This window comes from Oncorhynchus keta, chromosome 27 (assembly GCF_023373465.1).
Source record: "Oncorhynchus keta strain PuntledgeMale-10-30-2019 chromosome 27, Oket_V2, whole genome shotgun sequence".
Classification (NCBI taxonomy): Eukaryota; Metazoa; Chordata; class Actinopteri; order Salmoniformes; family Salmonidae; genus Oncorhynchus; species Oncorhynchus keta.
The window spans coordinates 28537093-28556398 of NC_068447.1; the positions used below are offsets into that span (position 1 = coordinate 28537093).

General features: G+C 44.6%; 1 protein-coding gene across 6 annotated transcripts in view; it reads left to right on the top strand.

The window, feature by feature from the left end:
- The window catches only part of LOC118359714 (protein SOGA1-like), a 90537-nt gene that overhangs the window by 28103 nt on the left and 43128 nt on the right, over positions 1 to 19306 (top strand). For all 6 annotated transcript variants that reach the window (XM_052482084.1, XM_052482083.1, XM_052482079.1 and 3 more), the window contains exon 4: positions 18042 to 18104. In XM_052482084.1, coding sequence (XP_052338044.1) covers positions 18042 to 18104 — 63 coding nt within the window. The remainder of the gene's footprint in view (positions 1 to 18041; positions 18105 to 19306) is intronic.

A 19306-nucleotide genomic window follows, 5' to 3' on the forward strand; every position in this document is an offset into this window, starting at 1 on the left:
TAGAACAGAGGGAAGGTACATGACCATGTAATGTTTGGAGGAAAAGGGGGAGGCTTGCAAGCCGAAGAACACCATCCCAACCGTGAAGCACGGGGGTGGAGGCATCATGTTGTGGGGGTGCTTTGCTGCAGGAGGGACTGGTGCACTTCACAAAATAGATGGCATCATGAGGAAAATGATTTGGATATATTGAAGGAACATCTCAAGACAGATCAGATCAGATCTCAAGACAGATCAGTCAGAGAGTTAAAGCTTGGTCGCAAATGAGTCTTTCAAATGGACAATGACCCCAAGCATACTTCCAGTTGTGGCAAAGTTGTGGCAAAATGGCTTAAGGACAAGAAAGTCAAGGTATTGAAGTGGCCATCACAAAGCCCTGACCTCAATCCTATAGAACATTTGTGGGCAGAACTGAAAAGCGTGTGTGAGCAAGGAGGCCTACAAACCTGACTAAGTTACACAAGCTCTGTCAGGAGGAATGGGCCAAAATTCACCCAACTTTTATTGTGGGAAGCTTGTGCAAGTCTACCCGAAACATTTGACCCAAGTTAAACAATTTAAAGGAAATGCTACCAAATACTAATTGAGTATATGTAAACTTCTGACCCACTGGGAATGTGATGAAAGAAATAAAGGCCAAAATAAATCCTTCTCTCTACTATTATTCTGACATTTCACATTCTTAAAATAAAGTGGTGATCCTAACTGACCTAAGACAGGAATCTTTTACGATGATTAAATGTCAGGAATTGTGAAAAACTGAGTTTAAATGTATTTGGCTAAGGTGTATGTAAACGTATGACTTCAACTGTAGATACACAGAGATGCTGTTTGTCTGAACCACAGCTATTCTCCAGGGTTCTCTGTGTTCCCTGTTCTCCTTGTTAGTTCCTGTCAGAATGCTCCTGTCTCTCTGACTGACAGAGAATCAGTACAACCCGACTCTCGAAAGTCTCCCACTCCTCTCGTGGGTTCCTGAAGGGAACACTACGGGGCTATATTTTTTTGTGTGTGTATTAAAAACACCCTGTTATGTACATATCTGTCTGCATCAGGAGACTGAGAAGGAGCTGAGCTCCACTTCATCTCTGTCTCTATTTTTCCTTCCTGGCCAGAAGAGTGGAGGCTGTTATAGCAGCAAAGGGGGTCCAACACCATATTAATACCCATGATTTTGGAATGATTTGTTCGACGAGCAGGTGTCCACATGCTTTTGGTAATATAGTGTATATCGATACTTTGACTCCAACTATTGATTAGTAAAAATGTATATACTGTACTGCCTTCAAGTTCACACCCCTTTTCAAAAATACATTGTGTTACAGCCTGAATTTAAAATTGATTAAATTTGGATTTGTTTTTGTCACTGGCCTACATACAGTAACACAAAATGTAAAAGTGGAATTAGATTTTTAGATTTTTCTTTTACAAATTAATAAATAATAAAAAGCTGAAATGTCTTAAGTACAGTTAAGTACCTTCAGAAAGTAGTCATACCCCTTGACATTTTCCACATTTTGACATACCCCATAATGACAAGTGAAAACAACATGTTTTTTGAATTTTTAGCTAATTTATTGAAAATGAAATACAGAAATATCACATTTACATGTGTTCACATCGCTGAGTCAATACATGTTAGAGTCACCTTTGGAAGTGATTACAGCTGTGAGTCTTTCTGGGTAAGTCTCGAAGAGATTTTAAACCTGAATTGCACAATATTTGCATATTATTGTTGTAAGAATTCTTCATGCTCTGTCAAGTTGGTTGTTGATCATTGCTAGACAGTCATTTTCAAGTCATGCCATAGATTTTCAAGCCAATTTAAGTCAAACCTGTAACTAAGCCCCTGAGGAATATTCAATGTCATCTTGGTAAGCAACTCCAGTATATATTTGGCCTTGTGTTTAAGGTTATTGTCCTGCTGAAAGATGAATTTGTCTCCCTGTGTCTGTTGGAAAGCAGATTGAAGCATGTTTTTGCCTCTAGGATTTTTTAAAATTTACCCCCCCCCCCCCAATTTCGCGATAATCCAATTGCGATCTAATTACGATCTTGTCTCATCGCTGCAACTCCCCAACGGGCTCGGGAGAGGCGAAGGTCAAGTAATACGTCCTTCGAAACATGAACTATCAAACCTTCGTAACACCCGCCGCTTTACCCGGAAGCCAGCTGCACCAATGTGTTGGAGGAGACACCAGTCAACTGATGACCAATGTCAGTCTGCAGACGCCCAGCCCACCACCAGGAGTCACTAGAGCGCGATGAGCCAAGTAAAGCCGCCCCCTTGGCCAAACCCACCCCTAACCCAGATGACGCTGGGCCAATTGTGCACTGCCCTATGGGAATCAAGGTCACGGCCGGATGTAACACAGCCTGAGATCGAATCCGGGTCAGTAGTGTTGCCTTAGACCACTGCGCCACTCGGGAGGCCTATTCCATTTATATTTATCCTAGCAAACTCCATAGTCCTTGCCGATGACAAGCATACCCATAACATGATGCAGCCACCACCATGCTTGAAAATATGAAGAGTGGTACTCAGTGATGTGTTGCGCTTTGTATTCAGAACATAATGTTAATTTATATTCCACATTTTTTACAGTTTTACTTTAGTGCCTTATTGCAAACATGATGCATGTTTTGGAATATTTTATTCTGTACAGGCTTCCTTCTTTCACTCTATCATTTAGGTTAGTATTGAGGATTAACTAAACTGCAAAAAAAGAAACTCACTGTCTCACTGTCAACTGCATTTATTTTCAGCAAACTTAACATGTGTAAATATTTGTATGAACATAACAAGATTCAACAACTGAGACAAGTTCCACAGAAATTGAATAATGTGTCCCTGTACAAAGGGGGGGTCAAAATCAAAAGTAACAGTGAGTATCTGGTGTGGCCACCAGCTGCATTAAGTACTGCAGTGCATTTCCTCCTCATGGACTGCACCAGATTTGCCAGTTCTTGCTGTGAGATGTTACCCCACTCTTCCACCAAGGCACCTGCAAGTTCCTGGACATTTCTGGGGGGGATTGGCCCTAGCCCTCACCCTCCGATCCAATAGGTCCCAGACGTGCTCAATGGGATTGAGATCTGGGCTCTTCACTGGCCATGGCAAAACACTTGACATTCCTGTCGTACAGGAAATCACGCACAGAACGAGCAGTATGGCTGGTGGCATTGTCATGCTGGAGGGTCATGTCAGGAAGAGCCTGTAAGAAATGTACCACATGAGGGAGGAGGATGTCTTCCCTGTAACGCACAGCGTTGAGATTGCCTGCAATGACAACAAGCTCAGTCTGATGATGTTGTGACACACCACCCCAGACCATGACGGACCCTCCACCTCCAAATTGATCCCGCTCCAGAGTACAGGCCTCAGTGTAACGCTCATTTCTTCAACGATAAACGCGAATCCGACCATCACCCCTGATGAGACAAAACAATGACTCGTCAGTGAAGAGCACTTTTTGCCAGTCCTGTCTGGTCCAGCGACGGTGGGTTTGTGTCCATAGGCAACGTTTTTGCCGGTGATGTCTGGTGAGGACCTGCCTTACAGCAGTTCTACAAGCCCTCAGTCCATCCTCTCTCAGCCTATTGCGGACAGTCTGAGCACTGATGGAGGGATTGTGCGTTCCTGGTGTAACTCGGGCAGTTGTTGTTCCCATCCTGTACCTGTCCCGCAGGTGTGATGTTCGGATGTACTAATCATGTGCAGGTGTTACACGTGGTCTGCCACTGCGAGGACAATCAGCTGTCCGTCCTGTCTCCCTGTAGCGCTGTCTTAGGCGTCTCACAGTACGGACATTGCAATTTATTGCCCTGACCACATCTGCAGTCCTCATGCCTCCTTGCAGCATGCCTAAGGCACATTCACGCAGATGAGCAGGGACCCTGCGCATCTTTCTTTTGGTGTTTTTCAGAGTCAGTAGAAAGGCCTCTTTAGTGTCCCAAGTTTTCATAACTGTGACCTTAATTGCTGTAGGTGTCTTAACAACCGTTCCACAGGTGCATGTTCATTAATTGTTTATGGTTCATTGAACAAGCATGGGAAATAGTGTTTCCCTTTAAAATGAAGATCTGTGAAGTTATTTGGATTTTTACGAATTATCTTTGAAAGACAGGGTCCTGAATAAGGGACGTTTCTTTTTCTGATGAGTTTCCAATGTTGTCGATCCATCCTCAGTTTACTCCTTTCACAGCCATTAAACTGTAACTGTTTTAAACAGTGGATGCTCTTCAGAGGATTGAAGGGGAGGACCATCCTCCTCAGTGAATTTCATAAAAATAGTGAAACGTAAAAAAGTTATCCCTTTTAGATAAAACTATACTAAATATTTTCACGTCACCAAATAATTTATTAAAACACACTTTTTTTGCAATGAAGGTCTGCAGTAGCATCAACAGCACTCTGTAGAGTAGCACAATGGTGTAACCGAAGGAAGACTAGTTTCCCTCCTCGTCTGCGTACATTGACTTCCATACAGAACCTAGGAGCCTTGTGGTTCTCACTCCCTTCCATAGACTTACACAGTAATTATGACAACTTCCGGAGGATGTCCTCCAACTTGCAGCATGAACTGACATGTTGTCCACCCAATCAAAGGCTCAGAGAATGAATGATTCTGAAAGCTACTACAGCAACCTAGCACTGCAGTGCATAAAATGTGATGAGTAGTTGACTCAAAGAGAGAAAAAGACAATAGTTGAACAGTTTTGAACAAATTAATGTATTTAAAAATTAAGGAGAAGCAAGAGAGAGAGAGCTAGCTATATTTTGCTGTATTTTTCTTCACTTTCACTTAGCTAGCAAATGCAGCCAGCTCAAACAGAGGCATTCAATGTTAGCTAGCTGGCTATGAAACACAGAATAAACCACAAAGACCAGGGAAGTTTTCCAATGCCTCGCAAAGAAGGGCACCTATTGGTAGGAAAAAGCTGCCATTTCATATCCCTTTGAGCATGTAGAAGTTAATAATTACACTTTGGATGGTGTATCAATACACCCAGAAATGACAAAGATACAGGCATCCTTCATAACTCAGGAAACCTCTCAGGGATTTCACCATGATAATATCGTATCGTGAGTTCCCTGGCAATTCCCAGCCCTAGTAATGAGGCTGAGTGGAGCGAATGAGAAGTGAGATTGATTGCTCAATTGGAAAAGGAAAATTGCATCTTCATTGGTCCCACTTTGGGGAGGTACCATTAATAGTGCTCTGTACACTGACCTGGGAGAGAGAGAGAGAGAGGGATCATCTTCTCTCTGCTTAGGATATGCAGCAGCTTAACAGGGCAGGCTTCTCTCGCTGTGCGTGCGTGCACATACAGTACTTGGTTGATGTGTGTCCATGCACATGCTTGTTTGTGTGTGTGTGTGTGTGTGTGTGTGTGTGTGTGTGTGTGTGTGCATGAGTGTATGTGTGTGTGCTCGCAGGCAGGCAGTAAGTAGCATGCTGCAATGGGGTGATATGCTGTACACACCCATCCCCTTATCGTCTCTCCTAGAGCTCAGTGCTGTGACACACTTTTCTCTCATCTTTCTCCTCTTCAATTATCAGTTAACTTCCAGTGAGCTGCAGACAGTAGTATCAGAGAGAAGACCCTGGATGAGCACAGTAAAATGAAGCACTCATCAATTATCACCTACATATCGATTACTATGCCTGGCACTGCTAACAGCAGCATCGTAAGACTGCAATTAAAACACCATAACATTCTGCGTCTGCTATGTTGAGAGGGGGACTCATCCGTATTAAGCACAGTACACATTGTAGTAATGTAGTCTCTCTTGACATTCATTACACGCCTCTTGATGTTCATTCTGGGACCGTAGATGTAAATTAGCTGTAAGCTCAAATATGGTGCAAACGCATCAGTTCTCACTTCTGAGATGTATGTTTTTGTTGTACATTGTCCCTGTCCAAATAAACTTCATAAAAACTATATAAAAATATACATGACTTGTGAGATGGTCAGTAATGCTATATAGGACTGGACAAAGCATCACTACATATGTTTGGTGAGGAAATGTCACTTCTTTATGTTGTAAAATACATTTTACCAAGACAAATATGATTATTCATGTTCTGAATTGTTCAGTGGGGTCTTTCTGTAACTTATCATTAACATTATATCAAGAAAGTCTGATTTTGTAAACTTCTAAATCCGATTTTAATCTCTGAGCTCTTTTGACAGAGCGGTGCCGCTTTCTCACAGGAACCTTTGAGGATTTTATATGTAAGGGTGGTCGTCTTCCAAGTTGTTTCTGCTGGTCACAAAAAGCAACATTTTACTGAACAAAACTATAAACGCAACATGTAAAGTGTCCACGTTTCATGTGCTGGAATAAAATATCCCAGAAATGTTCCAATCACACAAAAGCTTACTTCGCTAAATGATTGTGCACAAATTTGTTTACATCTCTGTTATAGAGCATTTTTCCTCTGTCAAGATAATCCATCCACCTGACAGGTGTGGCATATCAAGAAGCTGATTAAACAGCATGAGCATTACACAGGTGCACCTTGTGCTGGGTACAATAAATGCCACTCTTAAATGTGCAGTTTTGGCACACAACACAATGCTACAGATATCTACATTTTGAGGGAGCGCCCTATTGGCATGTTGCCTGCAGTTATGTCCATCAGAGCTGTTGCCAGAATTTAATGTTTATTTCTCTACCATAAGCTGCCTCCAACCGGCCTTACAACCACGTGTAACCACACCAACCCAGGACCTCCACATCCTGCTTCTTCACCTGCGGAATCATCTGAGTCCAGCCACCCGGACAGCTCATGAGACTGAAAAGTATTTTTCTGTAATAAAGCCCTTTTGTGGGGAAAAAATCATTCTGATTGGCTGGGCCTGGCTCCCCAGTGGGTGGGCCTGGCTCCCAAGTAGATGGACCTATGCCCTCCTAGGCCTACCCATGGCTGCACAACTACCCAGTCATGTGAAATCCATAAATTAGGGCATAATGAATGTATTTCAATTGACAGTGCAAACTGGCTCTTACCAGAATAGGAAGAGGAGTGGGAGGCCCCGGTGCACAACTGAGAAAGAGGACAAGTACATTAGAGTCTAGTTTGAGAAACAGACGCCTCACAAGTCGTCAACTGGCAGCTTCATTTAATAATACCTGCAAAACACCAGTCTCAACATCAACAGTGAAGAGGCGACTCCGGGATGTTGGCCTTATAGGCAGACTTCCAAAGAAAAAAACGAATGAGCCTTTTCAAATTATAAACTTGGAACGTGCCATTTTCATTACTGCATAGTCGGAACTAGAAGCACAAGCATGTTGCTACACTCACATTAACATTTCCTAACCATGTGTATGTGACCAATACATTTGATTTAATTTGTATTTGAACAACAGAAGTGATGGTTGCTGATAATGGGCCTCTGTACACCGATATTCCATAAAAGAATCAGCCGTTTCCAGCTACAATAGTCATTTACAACATTAACATCCACACTGTATTTCTGATTAATTTGATGTTATTTATTATTATACGTTTTAACGGTGGTGTAGAAACGTACCCTTTTCACATGTTGAGGTGGTGCTGGAGATGAATATGAAGTTGAAAATGGTGATGTCACAGATCCCTCTGGAACTGTCCTCACGCACACCTGGTCCCTATTCCCGTTGATTAGTAATTGTATAAGTGTGCCCTTTGTTCACCATTGTCCTGTCGATTATTGTTCCAATGTCTGTTGGTCGTGTGAGGACCTGTGCTGTGTTTTGGCTTTCGTGCCACGTATATTCTGCAGATGATTACCGGCCTCGTCCCGTGTGATAATCATTGTGCGATTGTGTATTTATTCAAGGCACTCCTCGCTCTTTTGTTTGGGTTTCTACCCTGTGTTTTGTATATGTGTTTGTTTGGTCTTCGTCCCCATGCCTTTACATGGCACACTGTAATTTGGGAAATAAAAACCCCTATTTCTCAGTCCTGCGCCTGTTCCCCAACCATTTATGCCAGCGTGACCTGTGAAGTTTTCCTTTAACATATTATTTTACCCATTGGTCAAAATGTGTTTTTATTGGACATCCCGTCTTCTCCTGGATCTGTCTTCTGTAGTGTGGCTGTAGTACCCTGTCTGCGATACCAGCTGGATATTCATCTCATCCATCTCTTTATCTCTCCATTGACCAGCACAAATCCCCTCCACTACCACCATCACAGCTCTGGATGGGCTGATGGACTGTGAGGTTTCAGCCTCAGTGCTCCCACTTGGTCCTGCTTGGTTATGAGAGCACATAGAAGGCTGACTACATGGTGTATATAAATGTGTATATTCTCCTATCTGTGATTTGATAAGAGCAGCGTAGCTTTCAGTGCTTGTCTCTCTCGGGACTTACGGGGAGCTTGTTAGTTGAGCTCCGGGGCATGGAGAGCTCTCCAAACTCATTTTGTGGCAGAAAGGAAAATAAATTGGCTGGCAGCCCCTCTGTGCTGAGGGTGTGAGAGGTTTAGTCAAAAGAGGATTGATGATTTGTGTGTGTGTGTGTGTGTGTGTGTGTGTGTGTGTGTGTGTGTGTGTGTGTGTGTGTGCGTGTGAGGGAAGGAGGGGTGCGGATCTGTGTGTGTGTGATGTTGAGTGCTGCATGGGTGTCTTTATTTGTGAAGTGTGCACCTGCCCACTCAACACAAAAAGCCCCAAGATACAATCACATATCTCTTACAGTTTGAAACTAAATCCATTTAATTTGCTATTTGCATCTTTCTTCAGTCTGGATAGAAATGGGAAAAGGCCCTGTCGCCACTGTTGTTGTTGTGCCAGCCTTAATAAAGATATGAGGTGAGCTATGGGAGGAATGCAGGGGACCGTCGCGCTGTCTCCGTTAGCGACCAGCTGACTTACGGCTTAATGAGCGTCAGGTGCTCCAGATTCTCCTAACGAGAGGGGGAGAAAGAGGTGAAGGTGTTCGCCTTGATTGAATTCCATTGAAGAGAATGGAGAAGAGGAGAAGAAATGAAAGAGGAAGAGAGGAGAGAAAAGGAGAAGAGAAGAGAGGAAGACGGTATTTGTTATGCGACAGTTGGGATATATACTTTCTTGTCTCCTCCTGCCTCTAGTCCTCAGTCAGTCTTAATAGAAAGTAAATGCAGACAGGCATTGGATGGAGAGCCCTGTTAAACACGCATCACAAAGCAGGTGATGTGCTAGGTGGGGAGGAAAGAAGGGAGAGCGAGAGAGGGATGGAGATGCTGCTGTTAACTGGGTCAAACTGATCTCCCAGTTCTGATTTGACTCTTAGGCCTTATTTGATTATCTCTCAGAGAGTGAGAGAGAGAGAGACTCCACACCTCCCAGTATCCGTCTCTCTGAATAAAACGTCTAATCTTCTCTGAGCTGAGTGGCCTAGGAATGGATGACATTTTCCTTTTTGACTTCTCTGCTGCCAGAATTATGTGTCATAACTGTGTAATGTCAGGCCTCACAAACATATTTCTTGTTTTCTTGCTCCCCATGCATATTCACAAGGGTATCAGATTTCTGTTTCCCCGTAGTTCCATCAGCAGGACAGAGTCTGTATTGTCTCCGTGGCGGCCATTTTGGTTAACATAATGATGTTGTGGTGGTTAAGTATGACTGGCCCACACCTATGTGTAATTAACCATTTGTTTACTGCAGCTGGGCCTGTTGTGTCTTTGTAGGAGCACATGCAGATGGCTTTGTTTTATTTTATTTTGTTACTGTGTATATCTGTTATATTGTTACTGTGTGTCTCTGTCAATGTCTCTCGCTCTTCTGCCAGAATTGTGCCCTGAGGGAAATGATTGCGTTAATTATGTTTAATCAATTTCCTATTCAAATCTAAATCTAATCATTTATTAGTCACATGCGCCGAACACAACAGGTTATCTTACAGTGAAATGCTTACTTACAAGTTAATAACCAACAATGCCGCTTTAAAAAAATATGGATAAGAATAAGAAATAAAAGTAACAAGTAATTAAAGAGCAGCAGTAAAATAACAATATCGAGACTATATCCAGGGGGTACTGGTACAGAGTCAATGTGTGGTGGCAACGGTTAGTAGTGGTAATATGTATATGTAGTTAGAGTTATTAAAGTGACTGCATAGATGATAACAACAGAGAGTAGCAGCGGTGTAAAAGAGGGGGAGCGGTGGGCAATGCAAGTAGTCTGGGTAGCCACTTGATTACATGGTCATGAGTCTTATGGCTTGGGGGTAGAAGCTGTTTAGAAGCCTCTTGGACCTGGACTTGGAGCTCCAGTACCGCTTGCCGTGCGGTAGAAGAGAGAACAGTCCAGGGTGGTTGGAGTCTTTGACAATTTTTAGGGCCTTCCTCTGACACCACCTCTTATAGAGGTCCTGGATGGCAGGAAGCTTGGCCCCAGTGATGTACTGGGCCATTCGCACTCCCCTCTGTCGTGCCTTGCGGGTGGAGGCCGAGCAGTTGCCATACCAGGCTTGTAACCTGTCAGGATGCTCTCGATGGTGCAGCTGTAGAACCTTTTGAGGATCTGAGGACCCATGCCAAATCTTTTCAGTCTCCTGGGGAATAGGTTTTGTCGTGCCCTCTACACGACTGTCCTGGTGTGCTTAGACCATGCTAGTTTGTTCGTGGACACCAAGGAACCTGAACCTCTCAACTTGCTCCACTGCAGCCCTGTCACTGAGAATGGGGGGCGTGCTCGGTCCTCTTTTTCCTGTAGTTCACAATCATCTCCTTTGTCTTGATCACGTTGAGGGAGAGGTTGTTGTCCTGGCACCACACCATACTCCCTATAGGCTGTCTCGTCATTGTCGGTGATCAGGCCTACAACTGTTGTGTCATCGGCAAACTTAATGATGGTGTTGGAGTCGTGCCTGGCCGTACAGTCGTAAGTGAACAGGGAGTAGAGGAGGGGAATGAGCACGCACCCCTGAGGGGCCCCTGTGTTGAGGATCAGAATGGCGAATGTGTTTTTACCTACCCTTACCACCTGGGGGTGGCCTGTCAGGAAGTCCAGGATCCAGTTGCAGAGGGAGGTGTTTAGTCTAGGGTTCCTTAGCTTATTGATGAGCTTTGAGGGCACTGTGGTGTTGAACGCTGAGCTGTAGTCAATGAATAGCATTCTCACATAGGTGTTCCTTTTGTCCAGGTGTGAAAGGGCAGTGGGGAGTGCAATAGAGATTGCATCATCTGTCTATCTGTTTGTGCGGTATGCAAATTGGAGTGGATCTAGGGTTTCTGGGTTAATGGTGTTGATGTGAGCCCTGACCAACCTTTCAAATCACTTCATGGCTACAGACATGAGTGCTACGGGTCGGTAGTCATTTAGGCAGGTTACCTTAGTGTTTTTGGGCACAGGCACTATGGTGGTCTGCTTTAAACATGTTGGTATTACAGACTCGGACAGGGAGAGGTTGAAAATGTCAGTGAAGACACTTGCCAGTTGGTCAGCGCATGCTCGCGGCACACGTCCTGGTAATCCATCTTGTGAATGTTGACCTGTTTAAAGGTCTTACTCACATCGGCTGCGGAGAGCGTGATCACACAGTCTTCTGGAACAGCTAGTGCTCTCATGCATGTTTCAGTGTTATTTGCCTTGAAGCGAGCATAGAAGTAGCTTGTGTGGTAGGCTCGTGTCACTGGGTAGCTCTCGGCTGTGCTTCCCTTTGTAGTCTAATGGTTTGCAAGCCCTTCTTATAAGCTTCCGGGTTAGAGTCCCGCTCCTTGAATGCGGCAGGTCTAGCCTTTAGCTCATTGCGGATGTTGCCTGTAATCCATGGCTTCTGGTTGGGGTATGTACGTACATTCCCACATTGATGTCCTGTCAGAAAGGGGAGATCGCCTGGGTTACACAAGCCATGTCTCCAGAAAGGTGTTTGATGAAAATAGATTTCGGAGAGATTTGTGTGATGTTTAATTTCAGTAGACAAACAATCAAATCCCTGACATTTGGGCCAGTGCTGGTAGTTAAATGGCAGTGAGAGCAGTCTAGGCAGGACAAGTTCATTCTAGGGGTTTGTCCCAAATGGCACCATATTCCCTATATAGTGCACTTCTTTTGGTCAGGGCCCATGGGGAATAGGGTGCCATTTGGGACTTAACCGAGAAGTGATGCTGTTTTCAGCACATTCAAGGGAGAGATGAAAGGGTGAATGTCAGGAGTTCAGCAGGTTTTTTCCTAGTATTTGTGTGGCTGTTTAAACAATGACACTCATCTAAAGGGTGGTTGGATGGAGGGATAACATCTTAATTTCATCCCTTACTTTTATTCAAACTTTATTCCATGTGCATGGATTATAATGGGCTATTTTTTATAGCGTAATTGTTACTTTGACTGGGTCAAAACAAGAGAACAAAATACATCACCTCCACTGTCCAACATCATTCTATCACGACCTGGAAATGACCTCTATTGCTGTCCTCTCCACTCTCCGAAGTCAACTCTGGAGTCGACTCGTAATCTAAATGGATAGGGCCAGTCAATATGTTGTGTTCCCTCAAGCTCAGAAAGAACTCCCCCATTCAGGGCACAATTATAACACTGTTTCAAATTACAAATAAGTCCAGTCACTGCTCCTCTCCCTCCGTCACCCCGGTCACCACAATCACAGAGGCATATTCTGGGAGGTGTCACTGATGCTCTACGTGGGTGCTGTGGGGGAGGGATACGGAGGGGCGATCGGGCTCTGTTGTCAAAGATGGGGGACTATTTTTAGGGTTGTAACAGGGTCTGTGTGTGTTTGGGACACCCTCTGTTACATACCCTTGGACAGAGGGTTGTCTCAATGCTGGGGATTGTGTGTGTGTGTTTTCTCATTAACATATGGGCTCTCTCTGTGATGCCATGGTAACAGTTGCTATCAGCTCAGGTGTCCTCAAGTGAGGGAGAAGGGAGAGAGAGGACAGGGAAGAGAAGGAGGGGGTGGGAGAGCTGCCTGCAGCAGGGATGGCCAGGCTTTCAGGTTTTGGCCAATCAGCGTTGTATTACTCAGACAATGGAAATGTTGAGTAAGAGGTGTTGAATAGATGAAGGTTTGAGGCATGGGGAGCTGGGGGATGAAGGGTTGAAGCACGGGGAGCTTGAGGATGGAGGGTTGAGGCACGGGGAGCTTGGGGGATGAAAGGTTGAGGCACGGGGAGCTTGGGGATGAAAGGTTGAAGCACGGGGAGCTTGGGGGATAAAAGGTTGAGGCACGGGGAGCTTGGGGGATGAAAGGTTGAGGCACGGGGAGCTTGGGGGATGAAAGGTTGAAGCACAGGGAGCTTGGGGATGGAGGGTTGAGGCACGGGGAGCTTGGGGGATGAAGGGTTGAGGCACGGGGAGCATTAGGGATGAAGGATTGAGGCACGGGTGTTGGGGGGATGAATTGAAGGGCAGGTGAAAAACTGCTTCAAATGCTTTGGCTTTTCTGGATATTCAGAACAAATTTTTCTCAATCTGTGTAATAGTATATAGTGTATCTCTCAGGCCTGTGTGTGTTCCTGTTGTGTATGTTTTGGTTAATACAACATTGCAAAATAAATAGTATGTGCAACAACATGTGTTCATGTTAACATCTCTGAGTAATCCGTATGCAAATCATCACATTTCCAATTGTATGTATAGACGCGTCAGGAACTGAAAGAGAGGGCCGTTTGTCGTTATTTCCATTGGTTTTTGAAGAGCGAAGCTGTCTCGTGTCAAGGTGGATTTCAAGGGTCTTCATTTCCTGTCCTCCCATGTTTTTTCAACCCTTTCCTTTCCTCTTGTAAATACCAGGCTGATTCACATCCTTTGCGAGGCTACCTCCTTTCCACCCCACCCCCCCTTTCACCAATTTGTTTCGTTGGCCACCACTGTCAGAAACTCAACGAGGGAGTGCACAAGCATTTGTCATGGGAACTTATGATGGTCTGTGGCAGTGGGATAATGGATGATACATCCATCCCCCCAATCTCTGTAACGAAGGCTCGCTGTAGTTTAGGAAATTAAATATGTATCCTTATGTCTCCCTCCCCCTTCCATCTCTCACTCTTACTCTCCATTCCTATGCAGATTGACTTAATCTCCCCCACTCTCTCTTTCTCTCTCTCAATTTCTCTCTCTACTCCTGCAGAGCTCCTTGCTTAGAGTCAGGGTTTACATTTCATCCCTGGGACTGGGTGAATACAGGGTTGGGGATTGGGACCATTGTGAGTGCAGTACAGGGACAATAGGAGCCTGAAGAGAGGAGAGGAGGGACTGAGACAGATAGGGGACTGGTGGCTAGTGTTCATGATGTCTGTTCCCCTGGATTGTGCTGTGCTGACATGCTTTAGAGGACGTCTAGAGGCCCCCCCCCCCCTCCTCAACTCATTGTTGCCCTTCACTCACCACACACAGACTGACACACCAACAGACAGAAACACACACACACACATACACATTTGAAACATTACTCTGTCTGCTCTGCTTGAAATTGATGAAACATAGTTAGACCAGTGGACACACAGGGTCAGACCAATCAACAGCCTTCTTTCTGACAGTCTTCACACGATGGAGCAGTGAGTTTGGTAACAAGGAGACAAATATCTCACCCCCTGGATCTCAAACTTGGGTTGAACCGAGCACTATTGATTGTTCTGTGGATAAGAGCAAAAGCAAACAGAGTGGGGGAGTGTATTGTCTGCTGTTGTCAACTCTACTCACATCATATCACACCTGCAGCTCTGCATACAGCAGTCCGGGGAGTGTCATGCAAATAGACTATTCTACTCACTTCTCCTTCTGCAATGCAGATAGAATGCAGATTGAATTTAGAATGCAGATTGAATTTAGAACTTGCCTCGTCTGCTACTGCAATAGCACCATTTTTACAACAAGAATGTCATCGACTGGTTTTTAATAACCCTACTGATTGGATATTCATATTTCTAATTTCATAATATGATATGATATGATAAAACCATATTTTGTGATGGTTGTAGTTCCCCTGTGTGATTGTGCTTCAGGCTGGCGGAGCGATCCATTGTTTTAGTGCCTGACGGATTCATCAGTGGGCGCGTGGGACTATTTTTCCTCTGATCACGTCAGCGTCATGACCCCTCATCTATCTAGGCATGCCGTGGTCTTCGGTAAACTATTACTCTCCTTTCTAAACTAGTCAGCATAACGCTATCCCCCACTCTCTCTCTCACTCTCTCCCACTCCTCCTTACCTCCCTCCCAATTCCCCACTCCCCTCTCTCCCAAGGTTTTTCTCCCTCCTTTCCTACTCCCTTGTCTCACACCTTGTAACGGTTTAGATACGGCAGACACAGAAACAAAGGAAGGAGAAATTGGAATACTGTGCTGCTGTGTCTTGTCACTTAGTTGAGTTGACGGTGAAGGTAGCTGGTTCCAATCCCTGAGCCAACTAGGTGAAAAATCAGTCGATGTGCCTTTGAGCATGGAACTTAACCGTAATTGCTCCTGTAAGTCACTCTAGATAAGAGCGCCTGCTAAATGACTAAAATGTGAAAATGTTTTTTTTTTCTTTTAGCCCATAATATGTGTGTGAGGTGTATACTTTTGTTTCAAAGTAGATTTGTTTAAGACTACCAACTAACAATCTGTGTGACCCTGATTTAGCCCAGTGCAGTAAAAGGTTAACCGCTCCCCACACACAGATCCATAACCCATGAGATATCCAGAAAACCCACATGAATGTTGACATGATGTCCATTCCTATCCTAAAATTCATTGTTAAGCCCATTACATAAGTGTATCTTTCCCAGCTGTGGACTGTGAGGTTGTGTAAGAAAAGATGCCGGCATGGTTCCTCATCCATGACAAAGGCATGACAACGTCTCAGTTATTTCCTGTGCTCCAGGCATTATTTCCTAAGTCCAGTCAGGTCGAGGCAAGATGACTTATGGCTGAATTCCACTATAGGGCCAAGCCTAGCCAAACCTAGCAGAGCTGTAGTAGGCATAAGTGTGTCAGGCATGATGGCCAGGTCCACACATCTCTACCTCCCTCTCCCAGGAGAGAGACATCCAGCCAGGGATTATTTGACCTACCTACCCCCTCCAGGCCTCAGGTTACCCAGCCCACACATCGAGAGTTACAACCTGTTGACATACACCCACAGGACCATGGCATCAGATAGCACAGGCACATGCTTTTCAATACTTCTTTTGCTAACGGTAGGGTGTGTGTGCATGCATACATCGTGTGTGTGCGTGCGTGCGTATATCTCTGTGCGTGTGTGTGTGTCTTTAACTGTACACTGTGTATGTGTGTGTAAAGGCATGAGACAGGCCTGGAGTGGCACCATTTTACATACAGAAACCTCATTTGAAAGCTCATCTCCCTAACGTTGTCCCAATATTCTCTGTGTTTTACTGCATTGTTTGTGTGAGTGACCTTGTGTTCTGGACGACACGTAGCTGTTGTGCAGAGAGAGCCGGCCGATTACATCAACTTGGCAGAGTGGGTGGAATTTTGTCTGGTTCTTTTCGGGACGTGAGATCGCAGAGCAGGGCAGTGTCCCAAATGCCACCATGTCCCCTATAAATTGCACTACTTTTGACCAGGGCCCATAGGGCACAACATGGGGAATTGGGTGCCATTTGGGATGCACCGGGAGAGCTTTAGTGTGGGAGGGGAGGAGGGAAGGACGAGGGGGAAGTGTTAAAGTTATTGATATTTGATACAGATAACAAAATAGGTTTAGGGGACAGAAAAAAAATCTACGAGATGTATCATAAATGGGATTTATAGATGATGAATAGGTATTGTGGTTTAGCTCTGTGTTAGAATAGTGTTGACTTGCCTGTCACAGTGACACCTCTACATCCCTGTCACTTGTCATAGCGAGACTGTTGCAGCTGGCCTGACCAAACCAATGGTCGAAACAAAACGGAAAAGTGTCCCAAAGTTGGTCGATATGTGTCCAGATCAATAGTTCCATTATCTCTCCGCACCATTGATTCCACAGTGAAGTTTAGCACCATTAAAAGGTTCTCAGCTAAACTATGTGACATTGTCAGCAAACACAAAATGGGGTCTGAGATAGGATTGGATGCTGCTCTTTATGCTGTACCAGCACCACTTTAAATCCAGTCTAGTTACCCTGCTTTCTCTCCAGCTGGCTTTTTCCACTAGGGGAATTGGTTCTGGAGTGTGTGTGTGTGTGTGTGTGTGTGTGTGTGTGTGTGTGTGTGTGTGTGTGTGTGTGTGTGTGTGTGTGTGTGTGTGTGTGTGTGTGTGTGTGTGTGTGTGTGTGTGTGTGTGTGTGTGTGTGTGTGTGTGTGTGTGTGTGTGTGTGTGTGTGTGTGTGTGTGTGTCCACCAGTCAGCTCAGTGCGGAGAAAGTAGCCAGTTTCCATGGAAACGCCTTAGTGAGAGTGCGTGTTGTGTGTGTGTGTGTGATCTCTCAGGAATCTGGTAGGAATGAGGATCTATTAGGATCTAACTCAGTGTACTGGGGCCCAGGTGACCAGGGGGAGGAGCTGGCTGTCATTAGCAACGGTGCTCATGTTCTCTTTATTGTCTCGTCTCAGTTTACACACATTTCTTTCTCTCTATCCTTCCCTCTCTTCCGTTCTCTCTCTCCTCTATCCCTCCCTCTCTTTCTCTTCAACTCTTTCATCTTTCGCTCTCCTCTCTCTCGTTCTCTCTCTATCCTTTCCCTTTTCTCTCACACTCCTCTCTCTCTCCTTCCCCTTTCTCTACCTATCCTCCCACCCTCTCCCTCATCTCCCCCTCTTTATCTTATACTCTCTGTTTGCATAGTAGAAATGCAGTCAACTGTAGCTCCACACCCCTATTGGTGTCACTGTGGGGATAAACCTCTCCATGGTGATGATAAACTGGGTGAAAGGGCAGGCCCGAGGGGGTGGGGGCAGGGGAGAAGTCTATAGACTCAGGGTGGTATTATTATGTTGTATAACACCTTAGCCAATGTGCTGGTGCTAGCTCTTTGGGGGTCTAGGGCCTAACATTAGGTCGGGTTACTGTAAAAGCACTTTGTGACAAATGTTGTTATTGAAAGGGAAATATAATTTCATTGATTGATTGATACTAATTATTGTGAATTGTATGTGTTTCTCTCTATTTCCAGAACTCTCTGAAGAAGAGAGGCGGTCGGCCAAACAACAAGCCAGAGAAGAAGCCATCTGTCCAGGTAACTTAGACCAACAGAGACCTTCGATGTTTTTTCTACATTGAACAGCCAAAAGGAAAATCTCATGTAGATTTGCAAACGACTCAACCAAAGAAACAGACTGCAGCTGCAGCAGTTTGTCTCCAGACACTCACCTCTGATTCTTACCTCAGCTATTGAACCCAAAGTCAGTACTAAAGTATTACAGTTACACTGATTGTTCTCGCTTTCACAATTTAGTCCATAGTGGGAGTTGGGGAGGTAGTTGATGGGAGAGATGATTCACAGATAGCACTTCATACAGTATTACTAGTTTGACATGAGCAGCTCAGACTGTGCACATTCCTCTCTCTCTCTCTCTCTCTCTCTCTCTCTCTCTCTCAATTCAAAGGGAAACATATGTTTGCCAAAGCAAGTGAAATAGACCATAAACAAAGGGAAATAAACAATCAAAAAGGAACATGAAACATTACACACAAAAGTTTTAAAAGAAGTATGAAAGGGAAAATACAGTGGATTCGGAATGTATTCAGACCCCTTTATACAAATGTTTTTACGTTACAGCCTTATTGTAACAAAATAAATAATTAATCATCAATCTACACACAATACCACATAATGACAAAGCACATTTTTTGTAAATTATTGTAAAAAAATAAAAAAACATGAATACCTTATTTACATAAGTATTCAGACCCTTTGCCATGAGGCTCGATATTGAGCTCCGGCGCATCCTGTTTTCAATGATCATCCTTGAGATGTTTCTACAACTTGATTGGAGTCCACCTGTGGTAAATTCAATTGATTGGGCATTATTTAGAAAGGCTCACACCTGTCTATATAAGGTCCCACAGTTGACAGTGCATCTCAGAGCAAAAACCAAGCCATGAGGTCGACGGAATTGTCCATGGCGACCTGAGACAGGATGGTGCCGAGGCACAGATCTGGGGAAGGGTACCAAAAATGCAGCATTGAAGGTCGCCAAGGACAAAGTGGCCACCATCATTCTTAAATTAAAGACATTTGGAACCACCAAGACTCTTCTTAGAGCTGGCAGCCTAACCGTAACACAGCGCGCATCCAACCCGGATGCCAGCCGCACCAATGTGTTGGAGGAAACACCGTGCGCCTGGCGACCTGGTTAGCATGCACTGCGCCCAGCCCACCACAAGGGTCGCTAGAGCACAATGAGACAAGGATATCCCTACCGGCCAAACCCTCCC